The sequence below is a fragment of the Lutzomyia longipalpis genome, chromosome 3 (genome assembly GCF_024334085.1).
Source record: "Lutzomyia longipalpis isolate SR_M1_2022 chromosome 3, ASM2433408v1".
Lineage (NCBI taxonomy): Eukaryota > Metazoa > Arthropoda > Insecta > Diptera > Psychodidae > Lutzomyia > Lutzomyia longipalpis.
This window is the reverse complement of record NC_074709.1, coordinates 24,931,803-24,953,114: the sequence shown is the minus strand read 5'-3', so window position 1 is coordinate 24,953,114 and position 21,312 is coordinate 24,931,803. Positions and strand designations below refer to the sequence as shown.

Genomic DNA, 21,312 nt, shown 5'->3' with positions numbered 1-21,312 from the left:
TGTTCCTTTTATCCTTCCAGGCGATCCCTAAAAAATTCTTCCCTCAAATGTTTATTTATTCATCGCGAATGAATAAAAGATTGAGTAAAAAAAATGTCTCCAAAATTCTTATTCCAGGAATTTTTGAATAAATTAATAAAATTTTCCATTTTATTAGGTAAGTACACTGGGATATTTGACCTGTTTTGCTTGATTCTTACGGGCAAAGGAATGATTTTATATATTTTTTGTGATGAATATTTAGGAATTATTTATAAACAATCGGAATAAATTTTAATTATTCAGAATAATTGATAAATATTCTTGAGAATAATTCGTCTAAAATCCGAATATTTGTGTATTTTTCATTTAGATGATTCAGTTAAAAATTCTTTGATAGTTTTGAATATGAAAATGAATTTTTCTGAATATAGTTATTGATTAGGTATTCAGAATATTTATTAGATCATTCAGAATACTTGCTAACTTTTTAAAAATTCAAAAAAATATTTTTTTTTTCATATTAACAACACCTTTTGAATGCCGTAGATATTATTTTTTCCGAGTTTTTTTTCTGAATTATTAAATTCCGAATAATATATTGTTAAACATTATTACGAAAAGTTCTTTTAAATCCGTATTCTTAGGCATTTTTCTGATAGAACCCCCTTAATTTTCACACTTGACTCTCAAATTGATTCTTTTCTGAACACTTAACTATTCCGAATAATTCCAATAAAATCCGAATTTTCAAATAATTTTTAATTCCTTGTCAGTTAAGCACCCCCTTGGTTGCCAGACAGAGTTTTTTTTTCATCCCAAATATCTCTCATTTTGGAGTAATTTTATCAAAAAAATCTCAATTTTCTCCAGCACCCAAATGTTCATGCTGGTACACAAAAAAGCTCCTGTATGTACTCCATCGAGCCTTATCTCGTGGAAATTGCCAAGTTGCTGGAGAGAGAGAAGGGTTCTGTGTGTGTGGAAGAAAATGTCTGTGTGGGAAAACAAATGTGACAATGAACAGGGTTAATACGAATTTATACAATTTTTTTTGTGTGCCTTCCACACACAGGTTGTGTGAGTTATATATTTACGAAACGTGGGATCCTGCAGGGAAAGTTTTTTCTTCGTCTCTGAATTTTTTACACAATTTACGACACCATCAGAATTCGCAATGATGTCACACGAGAAACAAATTAAGGTTCAGTCGGGGGCACCTCCGTGTCATGTGTCTAATGGTTGCTCCTGTGCGGCAAGAAGGCCAAAGGGATGTGGGTAAGGGTGGTGGAAAGCTCAAGTTGAGGGGGTCACAGTTCCTTCACCCCCCGCACTCACACACACTCCCCATGCCACAATGCCCAAAAAGTCTTCGAGGAGAAATCCAAGATCTGCAAATGGCAAATTGGGTGAAGAAGTGATGCTGATTTTTATGCTGCCGCCCCTGACGCAACAATCTCGGAATTATTGGTTTTCTGTAGAAAGAAGAAAATTGCTCTCACGACACATTTTTGCGACAGCAAGAAAAGGAGAAAATTTTTGCTGCCTGTCGTTCACAAATACACGAATTATTTGCTAAAAGCGCCCTGAAAGTAATAAAAAAATCCCCACTAGAGGACTAATTTTCCGCAGCGCCATCTAGTGCTGAAATTAAATCATTTAGATATTGAACACAATGATAAATAAAATTGTACATTTATCTTTCATTAAAAAAATCCTCCAGAGATAATTCAAAGGAAAAAGGAAAAAAAGCTCCTGGAAAGAGATGCGAAAGAAATTGGATTTTCATGAAGCTCAATGCGGTCAAAAGCGCACGAGAGCACTAATAAATATTGAGCTTAAAGCACAATTGTATTGCAACATAAGCCATAGAGTTTGCATTGAAAATTCCCCTCAAATGGTAATCCTACCCAATGAATAGGAAAAGCACTGGACAATTTTCACATGCAGCATAAGAAAAGTTTTTCACTGACCGGATTAATTTGAAATTTGCAATAGAAATTTATTTTGCAGCGCACCATTTCCTGACATCCCGAATTCAGTCTCTATAAAAAAACGGAATGATTTTTGGTTGCTATGAAAAATGAAGTCAAAGAGCTTTCCTGTATGAGGGTATAATTGAGAAAAAAAAATGAAGAGAATTTTCCAGTGCACTTCCGTTTTTTCCCCGTTTTAATTGCAAATTAAAAGAAGCAACACCGAGTGGTGAAAATTTATTTTATCTGTGAATCAATCGTTAATTTAATTAAGATCATCGCTCCACCCACACTGTAAAACATCGTCTTACAAATTGATGATTAGAAAATTGCTCAAAGGGGATGGTTTCGTAAGAGATATGTAGCCAATATTGAGGAAGGATTCCATCATCACTGTTCCATACGGATGAATGAAAATCGTTGACTGGAAAGTCCATAAAAGGGGAGACTATTGATAATTGGCATCCCCATGTATGATTTCCATTTTGAATTTCAATCGTTCTTCCTTTTATGATTCATTCAGAGTTGAGTCGCATATTATGTTCTCTCAAACCCTTGTGCGCAAGTAGATAAAAGGAACATCATTTGCCTGCCTCAATAAAATCCAACAGAATGGTCAAATTCATCTGCAGTGAAATGGTTGCCCCCATTTGAGAGTACTTTACCATGAGACTTTCCACCATTGAGTGCCCCAACATTCTTTTATTTCCGCCTCTCAATCATCGAAAAACCCCCGAAAATCCCCATGAAAAATTATACTCAACACCAATGTGGTGAAGGATCGTCAAAAATAGGCAATTCCATTGGCATTGTGCTCGCTTTGGATAAGAAATTTTTGTGAAAATTAATATTAAAAGCTTAACGCAAACATTGTCGATTAATTGATTGATTTATTTATGCCCCATTCGTGCAGTATTTATGCGATGTTCCTAAGAAATTCATGAATTTTTTTTTATTCAGTATTCGTGCAGTATTTGTGCAGTGTTTGTGCCGTATTTTTTGCAATATTTGTTAAATAAATTCGTGCAGTTTCAATGCAGTTTCTTTAGACATTTCACGTACTGCCATGCAGAATCAATGTAATTCTCTTGATGTTTTCTTGCAGTAACATTGCAGTTATCATTCTCCCTTATAATGCCCATATAACTCTTAATTAGTATCAACACCTATTTAATATTCATACAGTATTTAAACAATTTTTTGGTAAATTGCTGCAATTAATTAAAAATAAGTTCTTATTTTCTTACAGTTCTTTATAGAAGTCTACTTTCGTTCCTTCCGGGAGCCTTATGATGAAAATTCTTTAAAACTTTCTCAAACATTTCCGTCAAGAGAGCTCGAGCTATTTATTTTCTTACGGTCTCAGATCTAAATTCATCTGAATTATCAATTCGAGAAAAATTTCTAACTCTTCTCCTTCTAATCATTCTTTCCATTTCCTCATAGAAATTTTTCCCAGAGAAAACTCATAGATTGGCAAATTTCAATGAGAGCCACGTTCAATCAAAAACCTCCAAGTGCGAGCTTAGAAATCCAAATGGACCAAATAAATGGAGGTCGTGGAAGGAGGCACCACACACACAAAAAAGAAGAAAGGGATTGATTTCTCTATCTTCGAACCACCACCACTCATTCTCATCGCCCCCACTGAATTGTGTCATTTCCACATCAATAGTTGGGAATATTTTTGGTATTCTGGGTGAATAGAGGAAAATTTCTCAATGAAACTTTTCTTTCATTACTTTGTCCGCTCTTTTGCTTTCGCTGATGGGGGATTTTTCTACGCATTCATCTATAAAGAATCTCTTTCGTTCTCAGTATTCCAGGGCGATGTGGATGTGCTTTCAGGGGGAGTGAGGAAAAGGGCAGAAGTGGCCTTTTGACGGGGTTGAAGCAACTATGGGTGGGGTAGGGTGGACTCGAGAGTGGTTTGAAGAATGAGACAATGATACTAAAGTGTAATTAATTAGAAAAGGATTGTGTGAGCATCTCGGGAGTTATCTGGACGAGTGTCTTCAGGATATTCTCATTATTTGCATCGAGGACTTTTATATCAGCAGCTTGTCTATTTTTCCACCCCCTGCACGAAAACAACTTTCTTCCCCATCGTTTTGTGTTAGTTTCTTCAACTTAAGACACAAAAGCTTCAATAAAACTGTGAGCTACACATTGTCTACAACACCACACATACTATGCTGCCCTTGGAAAGTCAACATGAACAGGGGGAGGAAGGGAGGAAGGAGCATAATCTTAGCAATGGGGAGGGGTGGCAAACCGAGGCTCGTTTAGACGATGGGGTGGATTTTGTGGATGGTGTGGGGGTGTCTTTCGGGGGGAAATTCGGAAACTCAAGAGCGTGAAATTGAAACGGGAATCACAACAGATCTTTAAGGATGTTTTCGCTGGCGAGAGTATCAAGTAAACTGTCGATTGTATAACGTGACAACGCACTCGATCTTCGCATCCTGACAAGAATGATGCTCAAAGGAGAGGATAATTACGGCAAGATTACAGGGGATAATTTATCATTCATTAATGTCACTCTCAGATTTTTGATTGTGCCGCTCCGAGGAATTGAACTACGCATACAACATGATGAGACTTTGAGCCTCTGCCGTATAGGAGGAAAAGGAGAACCTTGGAGTAAGCTCATCCCATATTGTATCATTTCCCATCCACCCATTCACCCCCCTAAAATCGTCTCTCCAGTTAACTTTTGTATTACTTTGGAAGATGAAATTCTCATGAATCCTCTTAAATATCCTTCCCCACGTTACATAACAAAACCACCCACCCACCCACTTTTCTCCTTTTCACAATTTCATAGAACAAATTCCCATCATGTGTATATATAGTGAAAGTTTCCAGCGCTTGACATTTTGCCCTCGGCCAACCTCTGTGAACCCCTGAATACACAAGAACACCAACACTGCACTTAACCCCGTATCACAATTACTGCCATCCCCGGGTTGCCATTTATACGGGGATGTGTCCACCAAATGCCAGGCTGTCAATCACATTGAATGTCCCCGGCAATGGACAACAAACATGTTTCCCGATACACGTGTGCCGTACCGAATGTGAATTATCAATGAGTCAATTCGATGCTCTTCATTAGAAAATACTGTAAGCGCAAAACGTACCTGTAGATGACACAGGGCGTCAGGTAAGGTGGCAGAGGCACTCACGGCAGATGATGGGTACCTGTAGATGACACAGGGCGTCAGGTAAGGTGGCAGAGGCACTCACGGCAGATGATGGGTACCTGTAGATGACACAGGGCGTCAGGTAAGGTGGCAGAGGCACTCACGGCAGATGATGGGTACCTGTAGATGACACAGGGCGTCAGGTAAGGTGGCAGAGGCACTCACGGCAGATGATGGGTACCTGTAGATGACACAGGGCGTCAGGTAAGGTGGCAGAGGCACTCACGGCAGATGATGGGTACCTGTAGATGACACAGGGCGTCAGGTAAGGTGGCAGAGGCACTCACGGCAGATGATGGGTACCTGTAGATGACACAGGGCGTCAGGTAAGGTGGCAGAGGCACTCACGGCAGATGATGGGTACCTGTAGATGACACAGGGCGTCAGGTAAGGTGGCAGAGGCACTCACGGCAGATGATGGGTACCTGTAGATGACACAGGGCGTCAGGTAAGGTGGCAGAGGCACTCACGGCAGATGATGGGTACCTGTAGATGACACAGGGCGTCAGGTAAGGTGGCAGAGGCACTCACGGCAGATGATGGGTACCTGTAGATGACACAGGGCGTCAGGTAAGGTGGCACAGGCACTCACGGCAGATGATGGGTACCTGTAGATGACACAGGGCGTCAGGTAAGGTGGCAGAGGCACTCACGGCAGATGATGGGTACCTGTAGATGACACAGGGCGTCAGGTAAGGTGGCAGAGGCACTCACGGCAGATGATGGGTACCTGTAGATGACACAGGGCGTCAGGTAAGGTGGCAGAGGCACTCACGGCAGATGATGGGTACCTGTAGATGACACAGGGCGTCAGGTAAGGTGGCAGAGGCACTCACGGCAGATGATGGGTACCTGTAGATGACACAGGGCGTCAGGTAAGGTGGCAGAGGCACTCACGGCAGATGATGGGTACCTGTAGATGACACAGGGCGTCAGGTAAGGTGGCAGAGGCACTCACGGCAGATGATGGGTACCTGTAGATGACACAGGGCGTCAGGTAAGGTGGCAGAGGCACTCACGGCAGATGATGGGTACCTGTAGTTGCAGGTTCAATATAAAAGGAAAATTATAGCAATACTTCCCACCAGGATCCGGGTCGAATGGATCAAAAAAATTTTCGCCACGGAAAAAATGCACACACAACGCCAGAAAATGCAAGAATATTTCGCTGACGAAGGCACACGGTGCAAGGAAAAAGAAACACAATTATTCTTCCACAAATCACTTTAATTTTTAATAAAATCCTTCAATTTTTGCGCATGGAAAAAATATCGCGTGGCGTTTTTTGCTAATCATTAAGCGGAAGTCGTGCTGACGTTGAGAGACGTCAACAACCCAAAAAAAACTTCTTTCACTTTTTGTCAGGGGGCGTTGCATCGTTGGTCGCGTTGACGCGCCAATGCGTCAACATGCTGCGGGGGGGGAGATCCTGAGGGTGGTAATCCCTCATCAATGGGCAACTTGGAGAGTTTCTGCACTGCCCTGGTGTAGACTCCCTTAGCAGTGCGCACTGTTGCAACGCGACACTTTCCGTCTCTTCCAGGGTGAACCTGATCCACAACAGCCAGTGGCCAGGCATAGGGTGGCATGTCGTCTTCCGAGATAAGCACAACATCCCCGGGCTTAATGTTCTCCTCTTCCTTTGTCCACTTGTTGCGCCTCTGAAGAGTTTGCAAATACTCCTTCTTCCATCTAATTGCGAATTGCTGCAGGAGCTTCTGGCACAACTGCCACCGGGTGAGTAGGCCTGGGTTGATGTTTGTGAAGTCTTGAGACGGCATCATCACCAGTGGCTTCAGTGTGGTGAAATGCCCTGGACAAAGAGCTGGTTGTTCGTCTGGGCCCGCTGGGAGGGGCGTCAGTGGCCGGCTGTTGAGGATAGCCTCGATCTGGGAGATGACGGTAGAGAGCTCCTCGAATGTCAGAATTGTTGTGCCAATCTCTCGACGAAGATGATGTTTGAGAGACTTGATTGCGGCCTCATGGAGGCCGCCATGATGGGGAGATCTAGGAGGGATAAATTGGAAAGTGATCCCTCTATTGGAGCATTCATTTTGCATCTGAGGTTGGGATTGGAGATCGTGGAATAGCTTCTTGAGTGCTGCATCGGCTCCAACTAGATTCTTTCCATTGTCGCAGAAAATCTTCCGCGGGGCTGAACGGCGGCTGCAGAAGCGGGTGAGAGCCGCAAGGAACGAGCTGGTGGTCATGTCTCCCAGAACCTCGAGGTGTACCGCCTTTGTGGCGCTACATACGAAGGCACAAATGTATGTCTTGTAGGATACTCCCCCTCTCTTGTAGGCTGGTCTGGTCAACACTGGCCCACAGAAATCTACATTGCATACCGCAAATGCAGATTCGTAGCTGATCCTTTCTGTAGGGAGATTGCCCATCCGCTGAGCAAGCATTGTGGGTCGCTGTCGCCAACACACCACGCAGTTTCTAGACACTGAGCGAGTGAGTCTCCTACCCCCGAGGAGCCAGAACCTGTGTGATACTAAGGCAAGTAGCAATTGGGGTCCTGGATGCATTTGGTCTTGGTGTACATGAAGAGCGATCAAATAGGCGAGACGTGATTTTGGCACAAGCACTGGGTGTTTGAAGTCATACGATTCCGCCCCTTCATCAAGGCGGCCACCAACCCGGATAATACCGAGGTGGTCCAGAAAGGGACTCAACCCTTGGAGCGGCTTGAGTTTCCCAGTTCGGTACAGGGAACCGTCTGCAAGTGCATTTCCCAACTCACTCAGATGCACATCCTGAGTGAACTTCACGAGTGTTTGTTCTGCATGGTCCAGTTCACTGGCTGTGATGGGTCCGTTCTCCCGTGGCTTGGATTGAATGGCAGAGAGAAATCGGAAGACATATGCAACAACTCGTAGGATACGACGGTAGTCATTCGAACTGGAGAGAATGGAATCCAAAGGGTGCTTCTCCTCTACTGCGGGTGCAGCGGGCAACGCAAGAACTTCAGCAGTTTCAGGTTCATTGCGGGATGGATCACGTGGCCATGCATCAACCTCCATTGTAAGAAATTCGGGGCCATGCCACCACAGATTGGATTCCTTTAATTCATGAGGGTACATCCCCCTGGAGATGATGTCAGCCGGGTTCACAGCAGTAGGAACGTAGTGCCATTTTCCCGCGTCCGTCAGTGCTAGAATCTGGGTGACACGGTTGAGGAAATATGGTTCAAGCTTCATTTTCTTGGAGCGTATTTGTCCTAACACACTTGTGGAGTCAGACCACATGTGGTAATCGGTGACTTCAATGGAACTTCGGATTTTACTGAGCAACTTGGCACCGAGCAATGCAGCGCATAGCTCCAATTTGGGAATTGTGGTTGGTTCAGCCGGCGCCACATGGGATTTGGCGACCATGAGATGAGAAATCCGCTGCGTCCGGGAGTCCCCAGTCACCAAGTAGGCGACAGCTCCGTACGCAACATTGCTGCTGTCAGCAAATATATGAACCTCCCGAATAGTGGACTGTATTGAAAACGACATCCAGCGGGGAATTGAGATGTCCTGAACGCTGGGGAGGGATGCTAGGAGATTCAGCCACTTGCCGAGTATGGGTTCTGGAACTTGCTCATCCCAGCCGATCTTCATTTGCCAGATTGCTTGCATAAGTAATTTTCCGAGGATTACAACTGGTCCTAATAGACCCAGCGGGTCGTAAAGAGAAGCCAGCACTGAGAGGACCACCCGTTTTGTGTGCACGGATGGAGATTCACGCTTCCACTTGAAAGATAGTCGGTCCTGAGTCTTTTGCCAGATCATGCCAAGAGTAGCGGACGCATCAGGTAAGACATCGAGGACCTCCTCAGCAGAGGACTGTGGCAGGATGGAGGAGTGGCTGGCATTCCACTTTGACAGGGACATTCCTGCCGTGGCTAACAATTCTGTGAGCTCCTGGACAGCTCGCTGAGCCTCCTCCAGTGTCCGGACAGATGCCAGGCAGTCATCCACGTAGAAGTGCTTCCGGAGAAGCTCACTGGCGAGTGGATGGGTTTTTGATGCTATCTCTGCCAGCTCCATCAACGTCCGGGTGGCAAGAAAGGGAGAAGAGCTTACGCCAAAACACACTCCTCTTGCACGGTAATGCTTGATTGGTTCATTGGTATCGAACCTCCAAAGAATTCGGAGATAATCTCGGTGGGGCGGATGTATCAGGATTTGAGGATACATCTTCTTAATGTCGCATGAAAAGGCAAATTGGTGTTCCCGGAATCTCAAAAGGTTGGTCACAATATCGGGCTGCACCGTGGGACCGATCATGGTGACATCATTGAAGCTCAGCCCGGTCAGAGATTTGGAACTGGCGTTCATCACGATCCTGATTTTGATCGATGATCCCGAAATCTTCACCACACAGTGATGCGGCATATAATAGGAAGGGCGGTGCATCTCGTCTGGCGGAACCTCTTCGAAGAATCCTAAATCCAGATTCTCCTGCATCGCTGCATGGTATTGGGCTTTGAGTTCTGAATTTTGCTCCAACCGTTTCTCAAGGCTAAGCAGTTGACGAGATGCATTGAACAGGTTGTTGTGTAGCCTGTCGACATTGGGTTTCAGAGGGAGGTGGACCACATACCTGCCAGTATCATCCCGGGTAGTGGTTTCCTTATAAATCTTTTCTGCTGCAATATGGTCTGGGCAGGTACTGCGTGGGGCCTCCACTTGCTCTGTGACCCAGAGCTTCCTAATTGAGGTATCTATGGATGACAGCGTGGTAGCTGCCACAACTTGAGGGGCAGCAGGTTCTGCCGGCGGGACTGTGCACGGTCCCGAGATGATCCACCCAAACACGGACTCTTTCAGCACAGGTAATTGAGCCCCGAGTCTGAGCACCTTCCCGGAAACCACATCATTGTAGAACTCGTTGCCAATGAGCAGATCAATTGGCTGAGAAACGTGCCAGGTTGGGTCAGCCAGTTCCATATAGCCTGGGATGGGAACTGATGCTGGACTGACACACCAATTTGGGATATCCTGCTGGAGGATGGAAGGAACGACCTGACAAGTCATGGAGAAGTACTTCGAGTTATGGAGTGATCGGACAGTACACTCGGTTTGGTATTTTGCCTTAGTCCCCCCATCTACAACCCCCCCAATGAATAAAGTGGAGATGCACTTTGGGAGCTTGAGTTTTTGGAATAGGGACTGCGACAGCAAATTGGCTTGAGCTCCGGAATCCAACAAGGCGCGACATTGGGTAGGAACGCCATGTCTATCCAGAATGTGCACCACCGCTGTCTCTAAGAAAATCTTCCTTGGTGCTGATGGTTCAGTCAGCGATGAGCACACAGCTGCTTCTTCTTTTTTGTCGTTGGTCTGAGGCGGAGTGGAGACACTCGGTGGGATCGCAGGCTGCGTCTTCTCTTGTGCCTTCGCACCTGTGGCCGGCTGTGGGGCATTTGGTCTGAAGGCCTCATGCAACAGCTTGTTGTGGTGTCCAGCACAGGTCGTACACGTCCCAAATGAGCAGTCTTTCGTCATATGGGTGCTGACCAGGCATTTACGACACAACCCCTTTTCACGGATGAGAGCCAGACGGTCCGCTGGTGACATCCGTAAGAACTTCGGGCACTTGAATACCCGGTGATCAGTGGCTTTGCATGCGGGGCACGCGGATTCGGCCGTGGTGGCCAGTACATTGGACTTCCCTGACTTCTGGGGAGGCTTCCCTGTGTTTCCCTTGCTTCCATGATCGGCGGGCTTCGGTCCAGGGGTCGCTTGGCATACTTCAAGGGAACGGAGTCTATCCTTCATGAACAACATGAATCGGGAGAGGGTAGGCTGGCGGCTGCCTACCTCTCGAGACCACAACACTTTGCTCTCATGGTCTAGCTTGGACAGCAGCAAGTAAATTATCCACGGATCCCGGTTGGTTTGGTCAAGTGCATCCAACGAATTCAATACTGAACTAGTAGTGGTGTACAAGTCAGTAAAATTTGATACCGTGGGGGTAGACACAGCTGCCATTTTGTTCAACTTCTCGACATGATGATGTACGATGGCATGCTGATCATCATAGTGAGCACAGAGCGCATCCCATGCAATGATGTAGTTGCGGTCGGTGAGGGAAATGTTTGCCACAAGTCTCTTGGCAGTTCCGGTGACTGCAGTCATGAGGTACTGCAAGCGTTGGATGTTGGAAAGCCGAGGATTCTGGTGGACGATGCTGACAAACATGTCCTTAAAATTGTACCATGCTGTATGGTCTCCATTGAATTCAGGGATCGTCAGCGTTGGCAACTTGCAGTGGAAGGACTCACCAGCCGCATGGGGGCTGAAGCTTCCACTGCGCGGACTTCCCAAAGACTCCCGGAAATGCTCGAACATTCTTTGGGTACGCTCTTCCGCCTTCGCCTGGTGCTCCATGAGATAAGCTAGGGCGGATTCAAGCGTGGTTTTTCCTGGCGTAGGGGGTAATCCTACATCAATGCCTGGATGGAGATTGGGGGGCTCACTATCCAGATGATCCAGCAGAGATGGCTGGAGGATTTTGGGAATGGCTCCGGTGTGGAGCGGACGTCCTTCTGTAGGAGCATCGGATATAATCGGCAATGGAGACGGCTCTCGACCTGAAGCGGCTTGGGGAACCTCCTTTTGATACTCTCGCAAGACAACTCTAAGGTCCCTCTCAAGTCGGTGTATGCGAGCCATCAAATCCTCATGTTCCTTCGTTTCAGCCTCTGAATCCCCATACTCCTTGAGGATAGTATGGTGGATCTCAATCAGCTGTGGTTCGTAAGTCTGAAGCTGGGTGATCATCGTGCTGACCTCCGAAGCATTCCCACATTCCAAGTCCTTGACAATTTCCGCCGTACGTGCCTCCTTGCGAGACACATGGCCTTTCAGGGTGACTCTGCGTTCCATGGCTGGCATAGGTTATCGCTGGCAAAGGACAATCCTGTTGTCCAAGGATCGGAGGGCCAAAAAAGATGTAAGCGCAAAACGTACCTGTAGATGACACAGGGCGTCAGGTAAGGTGGCAGAGGCACTCACGGCAGATGATGGGTACCTGTAGATGACACAGGGCGTCAGGTAAGGTGGCAGAGGCACTCACGGCAGATGATGGGTACCTGTAGATGACACAGGGCGTCAGGTAAGGTGGCAGAGGCACTCACGGCAGATGATGGGTACCTGTAGATGACACAGGGCGTCAGGTAAGGTGGCACAGGCACTCACGGCAGATGATGGGTACCTGTAGATGACACAGGGCGTCAGGTAAGGTGGCAGAGGCACTCACGGCAGATGATGGGTACCTGTAGATGACACAGGGCGTCAGGTAAGGTGGCAGAGGCACTCACGGCAGATGATGGGTACCTGTAGATGACACAGGGCGTCAGGTAAGGTGGCAGAGGCACTCACGGCAGATGATGGGTACCTGTAGATGACACAGGGCGTCAGGTAAGGTGGCAGAGGCACTCACGGCAGATGATGGGTACCTGTAGATGACACAGGGCGTCAGGTAAGGTGGCAGAGGCACTCACGGCAGATGATGGGTACCTGTAGATGACACAGGGCGTCAGGTAAGGTGGCAGAGGCACTCACGGCAGATGATGGGTACCTGTAGATGACACAGGGCGTCAGGTAAGGTGGCAGAGGCACTCACGGCAGATGATGGGTACCTGTAGTTGCAGGTTCAATATAAAAGGAAAATTATAGCAATACTTCCCACCAGGATCCGGGTCGAATGGATCAAAAAAAGATGTAAGCGCAAAACGTACCTGTAGATGACACAGGGCGTCAGGTAAGGTGGCAGAGGCACTCACGGCAGATGATGGGTACCTGTAGATGACACAGGGCGTCAGGTAAGGTGGCAGAGGCACTCACGGCAGATGATGGGTACCTGTAGATGACACAGGGCGTCAGGTAAGGTGGCAGAGGCACTCACGGCAGATGATGGGTACCTGTAGATGACACAGGGCGTCAGGTAAGGTGGCACAGGCACTCACGGCAGATGATGGGTACCTGTAGATGACACAGGGCGTCAGGTAAGGTGGCAGAGGCACTCACGGCAGATGATGGGTACCTGTAGATGACACAGGGCGTCAGGTAAGGTGGCAGAGGCACTCACGGCAGATGATGGGTACCTGTAGATGACACAGGGCGTCAGGTAAGGTGGCAGAGGCACTCACGGCAGATGATGGGTACCTGTAGATGACACAGGGCGTCAGGTAAGGTGGCAGAGGCACTCACGGCAGATGATGGGTACCTGTAGATGACACAGGGCGTCAGGTAAGGTGGCAGAGGCACTCACGGCAGATGATGGGTACCTGTAGATGACACAGGGCGTCAGGTAAGGTGGCAGAGGCACTCACGGCAGATGATGGGTACCTGTAGATGACACAGGGCGTCAGGTAAGGTGGCAGAGGCACTCACGGCAGATGATGGGTACCTGTAGTTGCAGGTTCAATATAAAAGGAAAATTATAGCAATACTTCCCACCAGGATCCGGGTCGAATGGATCAAAAAAATTTTCGCCACGGAAAAAATGCACACACAACGCCAGAAAATGCAAGAATATTTCGCTGACGAAGGCACACGGTGCAAGGAAAAAGAAACACAATTATTCTTCCACAAATCACTTTAATTTTTAATAAAATCCTTCAATTTTTGCGCATGGAAAAAATATCGCGTGGCGTTTTTTGCTAATCATTAAGCGGAAGTCGTGCTGACGTTGAGAGACGTCAACAACCCAAAAAAAACTTCTTTCACTTTTTGTCAGGGGGCGTTGCATCGTTGGTCGCGTTGACGCGCCAATGCGTCAACAAATACTACACTAAATCCACAATCGGATTAATGTTAGTTCGACTTGATGTGTGTGTATTTAGTAGTTGAGCTTTACAAAATATCCCATTTATGACGATTTTCATCACATATACATATATAGCTCAATATTGATGTGTAAATTGCAATTGTGAGTAGATTAAATCCAAAAAAAATGATCAATTTAAATGCATTGAATTAGTGAATTGAAAAGAATTAGGGGGGTGGATTGATTGGGTATGTTTTACTATTATTCCACGGGATTACTCTGGGTGAGCTTTTACAATTTTATAAAGCTCCACAGCATTGAAAATTGAAAAAGAGTCAGAGCACTGAAAAAAGGATTTTCTGATTAATATTTGACTTTTGTGTCACAGATTAAAATTTAAAAAATAAAAATTCAGCAAAGGGGGTTATTTTATTGAGTTGGATTTTCAAAGCAATTCCAGGGGCGTAGCTAGGAATATCTTCAAGGGTTCTTTATAAATAATTTTTTTTTAAATAATGTTAAATGTAGTTGTATTCAAGTTAGCAGCTTTTGACTAATGTTCATCTAACGTGAGCAATTCTAACATTTGTGACGTTTATTTTCTATTGTTTGATATTTTTGCTTTTTTATATCTCGGGTTCTAAAGTCCGATTTTGATCAACTCAAGCGCAAATGAAATGTTTCGTGAAACCCTACAAATGTCTAGAACATTGTAACTTCGAGAAATGTCCACGAGAGACGCTAAAGTCAAAATCAAAATTTTCGAAAATTTCGAACTCGAATATTTCGAAAATGCCATTATCGATTTACTTCATATTTTAATATGTTATAGTTGAGGTTAAGACCTTTCCAACGATAGTTCAAAATCGAAAATATATGGAGCCGTTCCCGAGATATGGCGTTTTAAATATTTCTTCGGGGATGACTTTTCAACTTTTCCTGACTTTGCGCGTATTTAAATTAATTTACGCTCTAGTTTGCTCTCACAAAATTGGTACACTGAAAGAAACACGGCTCTCGTAAGCTTGGTCAGCTTACCAGTACATTTTTTCTTGATTTGGCATTACCTTTATAATTGTTTTTATTTCTGTTTGTCAGTCATTAGTATGCTTTGAACTATCATTTTACGTTTCTTTTTCAGTTTTACGTTCATTTAATAAAATTTGAAAATAAATAAGCTCAGCATTCCATTTTTTAGCCAAGAAATCTTTTTCTTTTTTTAATTTTAACGTCATAAGAAAAATCAGAATTGTCTCAAATTTAAGACTATGATGTATTTTATTTAATAATTAATGTTTTCTTTCCTCTATGAAGACTCTAAATAAATAAACTATGAAGTAGGTAATGTAGACAATTCAATTTTCTATGCGATTTTCATCCACAAATCGTCGATAAATAAAACTTACAAAAATGCATGAGATAAAATTTCAGGCATCACTTTATCGTCCCTTCTCCCTTACCCCCCCCCCCCCCCCCGTATATATTTAAATGGAACATTTCTTGATTCACAGCCATGAAATTTACTTTCCAAAGTATGTACTTCCGGCAGAATTGTCAAGATTCCATTTAACGTGAACACAAAAAAAAAATCAAAATTCAATTTGCAATTACAATTCTCTGAATTTTCTTATGTAACCCACCCCCTGTGCTCGAAAGCGTATAGAATTGCAATTTGCATTGGAAATGGACCAAGCCATACTTGACAATTGATAGGACTTTTTTTTTCAATTGAATATTCTTTTTATGCGATTTAAAAAAAATATTGCATATTGATTTCCACGGGGGGTGATGAGCTTTTTTGTGACTTTCGCGGGGGATTTTACAAGCCAACGCAAAACCCAAAAGAGGGGTGTAGGGTGGTGGTGAGTTTCGGCAAAAGAGCGCGCGAGGGTGAATTATGAAATGTAAATACATTGAGAGAGGAGGGTGCAAAGAAAAACAGCAAGAAAGCGCTTCTTTTGCCATGAGGGGGTGGAGTGACTCGATACATCGACTACATCATCATCATCATTTTTAGTTAATCTGATGGATTGATGTCACGCCAGAATGGTTATGCATACGAAAATAGTATAAAATTTCCCAACATGAGAGCATCAATCATAATGTAAATAATGTAATGTGACTCCGATCATCCTTCCTTTGAAGCTTCAATCGTCCTTCATCGTTGTCGTGGAGAAAGGCACAAAAAAATCAAGATGTTTTATTGACTGCTTTTGCCTAACCCGGAAAAAGGGCCGCATGGATTAATATTAAAAGAGAAATTTAACTTCAAGGGAATTCTTTTACGACCATGAGCATTTATCATTTCTCAATTATTTATTACCTACATTTTTTTCTCTTGCTCATATACAACATTGCATGTCCTTGATGGAAAAGCTCTATAGCTCATAATTTGATATGTTTCTCTTCAAGAGAAAATTTAATTAGTCGTAAAAAATACAGAAATTAAATTTCTTTCAGACTCTTTCTTGTTTGTTTACAAAATTCGAAATAAAAAAAAAACATTTCAATAATTTATTATTTCTTTTATAATTTAAAACTTTCCCAGCAATTTGCATTAATTACGACATTAAATGTTTTTCATAATTATACCTTTGCATGAGAATGTTTTTTATACTAAAATCAACCTCTTTATTGCTAACCAAAATGTGACTTGTTTTGAGCTTTTTTTCGTTTACGTTTTCATTGAGCTTTTTTATAGGTCAGATTTCAGGTCCATTGAGCAAAATAAAAAGGTCTATTTTTTTAAAGAAAATAAATCTCATTAGGAGTCCATATTTTCGCACAAAGAAAATTCACTTTATATAGAGAATCCCAATAATAAATATAAATTGAAAATAATAATATTCATGTGAGCATATGCCATATCAAATATGAAGCATTATTTGGCACCTGAGGTGTGTACGTGGGGAAATTGGGTAGGGAGAACCCCTCAAAAATGGGTTTGAAATTTGAGAAAATATGATTTTCTGGGGTACGACGGGAGCACCCACAACGCCGGCTGAAGAAAGGAAATCTATATAAAAGAAAAACCTCTATAAATTTTTTATTATGTTCCCAATAGCAAGGTGAAAACCAGACATCGGATGGAGTGATAAAAATAATTCCATCACATTGACACCCCCAACGTTTGCTGGTGTGGAAGGAGAAATAAATCAACCCCAATTTCGGAAACATCTCATCACATTATCCCGCACCTCTGGCCAGACATACTGAGCTTTCGTCACCGGGATCTTTCGCACCTGAAGGTGAGATCTTTTCTGCTTGTGGAGGGGAGTGATGGTTTGGGGTGAACGTGAGTGTATTTTAAGTGCGTGCATGAGGGTGGTGAACCACCCCTGGCACTCGTGCCATATCCAAATCTCACGAATTCCACACGCCCCTTGTATTAAATTTGTCATGGCATGACGAAGAAAAGAAGAGCGAAAGTGTGTCGCATTTTATCAGGAAAAGCTCTCCTAGAGGTGACACACCAGGCGCCTCCACGGCCCCTACCATTGAGATGCAAATTTGTCGTGTGTCGAGGAAGTGACAGACGCAAACATCTTCATTGATTATTCACCTACCGGTGGGGGGAATGTCTATTGAGGTGTGGGTGGAACTTTTTGAAAAATATTTACTTTGATTTTCTCATGGCAAACACATCTCAATGACCGAAAGCTCTCGAGTCATGTTGTGGTGTACTTTTCAACCTAAAGACACCGCAGAAGCTCCTGTGTCTCTAATGCCCTCTAGCCACCCCCTCTAGCCAGCTTGCAATGAGAGAGGGAGAAGAGAGAGTGCTGGGAAACAATAGCTTGTGAATGCGGGGGAAATTGCTCTTATGTGTACCTTCGAGTCATCTGCAGTTGTCCCAACAATTCCACCGCAGCGACACGCGGGGTACTCTGCAGAAGAATAGCAGGAGTCTACACACCCAACAAGAGGAGCATCAAAATAAACACACAGCCCGAGAATTGTACACACTTCAGTAGACAGATGCGAAAAGTTGAGGAATTTAATTATCCTGTGCTTTTAAGTAAACAATTTCAACTTTTTTTTTTCACTCTCCTATAGCATCCTACCCCTAATTCTCACGAGTTTCCATCTTCATCTCACACACTTTCGCTGCGGAGTGATGAGTAATGGAAAACGTATACATGAGATGAAGATTGCTGTTGGAGTTGTGGGGAGAGTAAATTGGAAAGTTTGGGGATAAAATGAGAGAGAAATTAATCTTATAGTGGAATAAATTCTATTTCAACTCCAAGACAAAACCTTTAGAGGGAAAAAATACAACAATGGGCCTAATTCAGCGACCAAGAAACCCTTGAAAATCGGTTGAAATCTTGAAATTTCAGTACAAAATTTAAAGATTTCAAGGGTTTCTTGGTCGCTGAATCAAGCCCAATATTCGTAACTTTTTATAAATATTCGGAATATTTATCAGAAGTGTGTCAAATATTCGGAATATGTATATGTATATAATATGTCGAATATTTGAAATATTCTATCATTTTTTATCTGCAGAAAGAAAGTGAAAAATTTCTTTTAATTTTCTCAAGTATCTTTAAATTTTTAGATACTGAAATGAGTTTGAGGATAAAATGAGAGAGAAATTAATCTTATAGTGGAATAAAATCTATTTCAGCCCTAAAGCCAAACTTTTAGAAGGAAAAATACGACAATATTCGTAAATGTTTATAAATATCCGGAATATTTATGAGAAGTGCACCAAAAATTCGGAATATTTAAGTATAATCTTTATCTTAATATATAAAGCTGAAATGTTTGCCTGTGGCACATGAACTCCTCTTAAACGGCTAGGCCGATCTTGATGAAATTTAGTAGGGGGGTAGAGGGGGTCAATACGAGTTGCAAGCGCTATATGGGATTCCGCCCCAACCCCCCTTTATAGCGCCCCCACTGAAAAAATGATTTTTTCCCATTTTCTACCTGTTGAAGCGTCAGATAACGGGATAATTTTATTTTAAAAATTTTACGGGGTACCGCATTATTCATCCCCCCTACTAATATACGCCCCCTTTTTTTACAACTTAAAATGAAGTTTGCTCACACGTGATTGGGGGCTCGGGTTGACTAGTATGTTAAATATTAAGAATAATTGGAAGAAAAATTATAAAAATCGAGTGTAATATCTAAAAATCAATAAAATCTGTCTGGGTTTGTTGCTTTCAATAATCTCATGAATGCCTCAAATTACATAAACTCCTTCCCAATTTAATTCTGTAGAATATTTTTGGTTGTTTCCTTTTATTCTATCGCCTTTATGAAAAATCCGGAGAATAATCTTTTAACAATCAAACCGCCCTTGTTAAAATCCCAATTTAAAAATCTTTAAATTTGGCTCAAATCTCAAATCTAGAATATTTGCAACTCTTTCAAAAGAGGGAAGTATGTATATATTTTTTCATGTGCTGTGTTGTATGTCAAAGTAAATTTACCTTGTGTGAGACATGAACAAATTTCTTGCCTATAACTTCAAAAAAGCAGTATGAGGTGTCTTTTCTCGCAAAATATATCTCGAAGGTTGGCACGTGGAAAATTCGTGAAAGAAATTAGAATTATAGAGATGTCAGTCAAAGTGAAATGAGATACAGGCGCGCACGCTGCCTTCCAACCATTTTCCATATAAAAGGGAGGACAAATGATAAATTAATTCGAGTGAAGTGGCAAAAATTAATTTGGAAAATTTCATCGTGAAAAGCTCCTCGCAAAATGGGCGCGAGCCCTTTTTTCTCCCCAAATTGACTTTGAGAACTTTTCCCTCCGTGATTCATGGGATGATTTCTTGTGCTTTTTTCCCTCGGCACAGATGTATATTGTCACTGCAATTGAAATGCTTTTTAGTCTGAAAAATAGGTACGAAATACGCCGCGGGTCTCTTTGCTTCCATTTTCTTGGAAAAATTTCTTCAGCGGTGGAGGGGGGAGAATGAAAAACAAACCAATTCTACAACTCGGTCAATATTCTCTGCAATTTATTTACCTACATTGAAGAATAAAAGGCAACATCCCAAGGGAACCACAATGAAATGTTTAATAGACTTTGGTATGAGGTTCTACAAACAATTTTTAAGGGCTGTTTTCAGGGAAAATTACATTTTGGAGCTTTTAAAGCTTTCTTTGTTTAAACTTATATGACTTTCAAGGATTAAAAAATCCAAATTATCATTTTTAAAATCACAAATTTCCAGGAAAATGGATAAAATTCATAAAACAAATTCTCCAGGAAATTCTCAGAACCGAAATATGAAGAAAAACGAATATAAAAAAAATAATATGAATTTTTAACAGTGTTTGCTGGAGAAATTTCACATCAAGCTGGTGGAGACAATTCATTAAATGAAAAATAAAATACAAAAAGCAACACAATTTACCCATCAATTTACATAGCATGAAGATAAATATTTACCAGAGAGCTTTTGAAGCTATATATATTGCTCCAGCACAATCTCCACGGAGAGGGCACAACCATAAATCCATGCGGCGAGAGCTTTTTAGCCCGAGAATGTTTCCAAATCAAAATCAAATCAAATTTGATGGGGAAATACAATTTTCTATCCACTCAGTAATTGCTGGAAATATTTGAGTTTCCCATTTTCTTCACTCCAATGTGAGAGTTGCTCATATGGAAAAATACAATTTCCCTCACTGAGCTTCCCCCCCATGCCCACATGAAAGAGAATGAAAACATTTTGCAGATATGAACAGACTTTTCATCAAATTAACTCATTGTGCTTGAAGGAGAAATGTGTGTGTGATATGTGGAGAAAATTGAGGATTTTTCCTCTATTCCGCGAGATTTTTTTTGCTCAAGAAAGTATCCCTCCCCCTGGTTTATCCTTCCCTAAATCCTTCTACTAACGAGAAATTCTTTCAGCATTTAACTAGAAAAGTTATTGCACAAGAATTTATTATTATATAGAGGAAAATGATAAGAAAGCTTGAAATGTAAAAAAGATTTTAAAAAATCTTTTTCAAAAGAAATTTTTTTGAGGCCATAAAAATATTAGTTTTTGATGCAATGGTTTTTTTTTTAAAAAAATGCTTTCTTAACCAATTTCTCGGTTATTTCTTAGGATTCATGACCGACTTGGATGTTAATTTTCCGGAACAATATTCTTGAACATTGAAAAATTGTTTAGAAAATTGATCGGAGCTGCGGTTAAATGTTCTAAATCAGTTAAAAATTATTTTTCGTTTTTGAACTTTTATCAAAAACGAAGAATATTAAAGAATACATTATTATAAAGGGGTGTTTGATCACCATAAATACCTCCCACCCCACCCTGGGTTCACCACTGATGAAAATACTAATTTTTTACATAAAAAAAAAGATATTAAATTATTCAATTTGAATTATTTGTAACGTTTATTTTT

The 21,312-nt window shown here is 42.4% G+C and overlaps 2 protein-coding genes across 2 annotated transcripts in view; one reads left to right on the top strand and one right to left on the bottom strand.

The window, feature by feature from the left end:
* The window catches only part of LOC129792945 (beta-1,3-galactosyltransferase 5), a 1,144,668-nt gene that overhangs the window by 537,984 nt on the left and 585,372 nt on the right, over positions 1-21,312 (top strand). The gene's annotated exons all lie outside the window — the stretch shown is intronic.
* Positions 6,523-12,045, bottom strand: LOC129792329 (uncharacterized). Its single transcript, XM_055831241.1, has one exon. It carries the CDS (start codon positions 12,043-12,045, stop codon positions 6,523-6,525), a length of 5,523 nt encoding a protein of 1,840 aa, XP_055687216.1.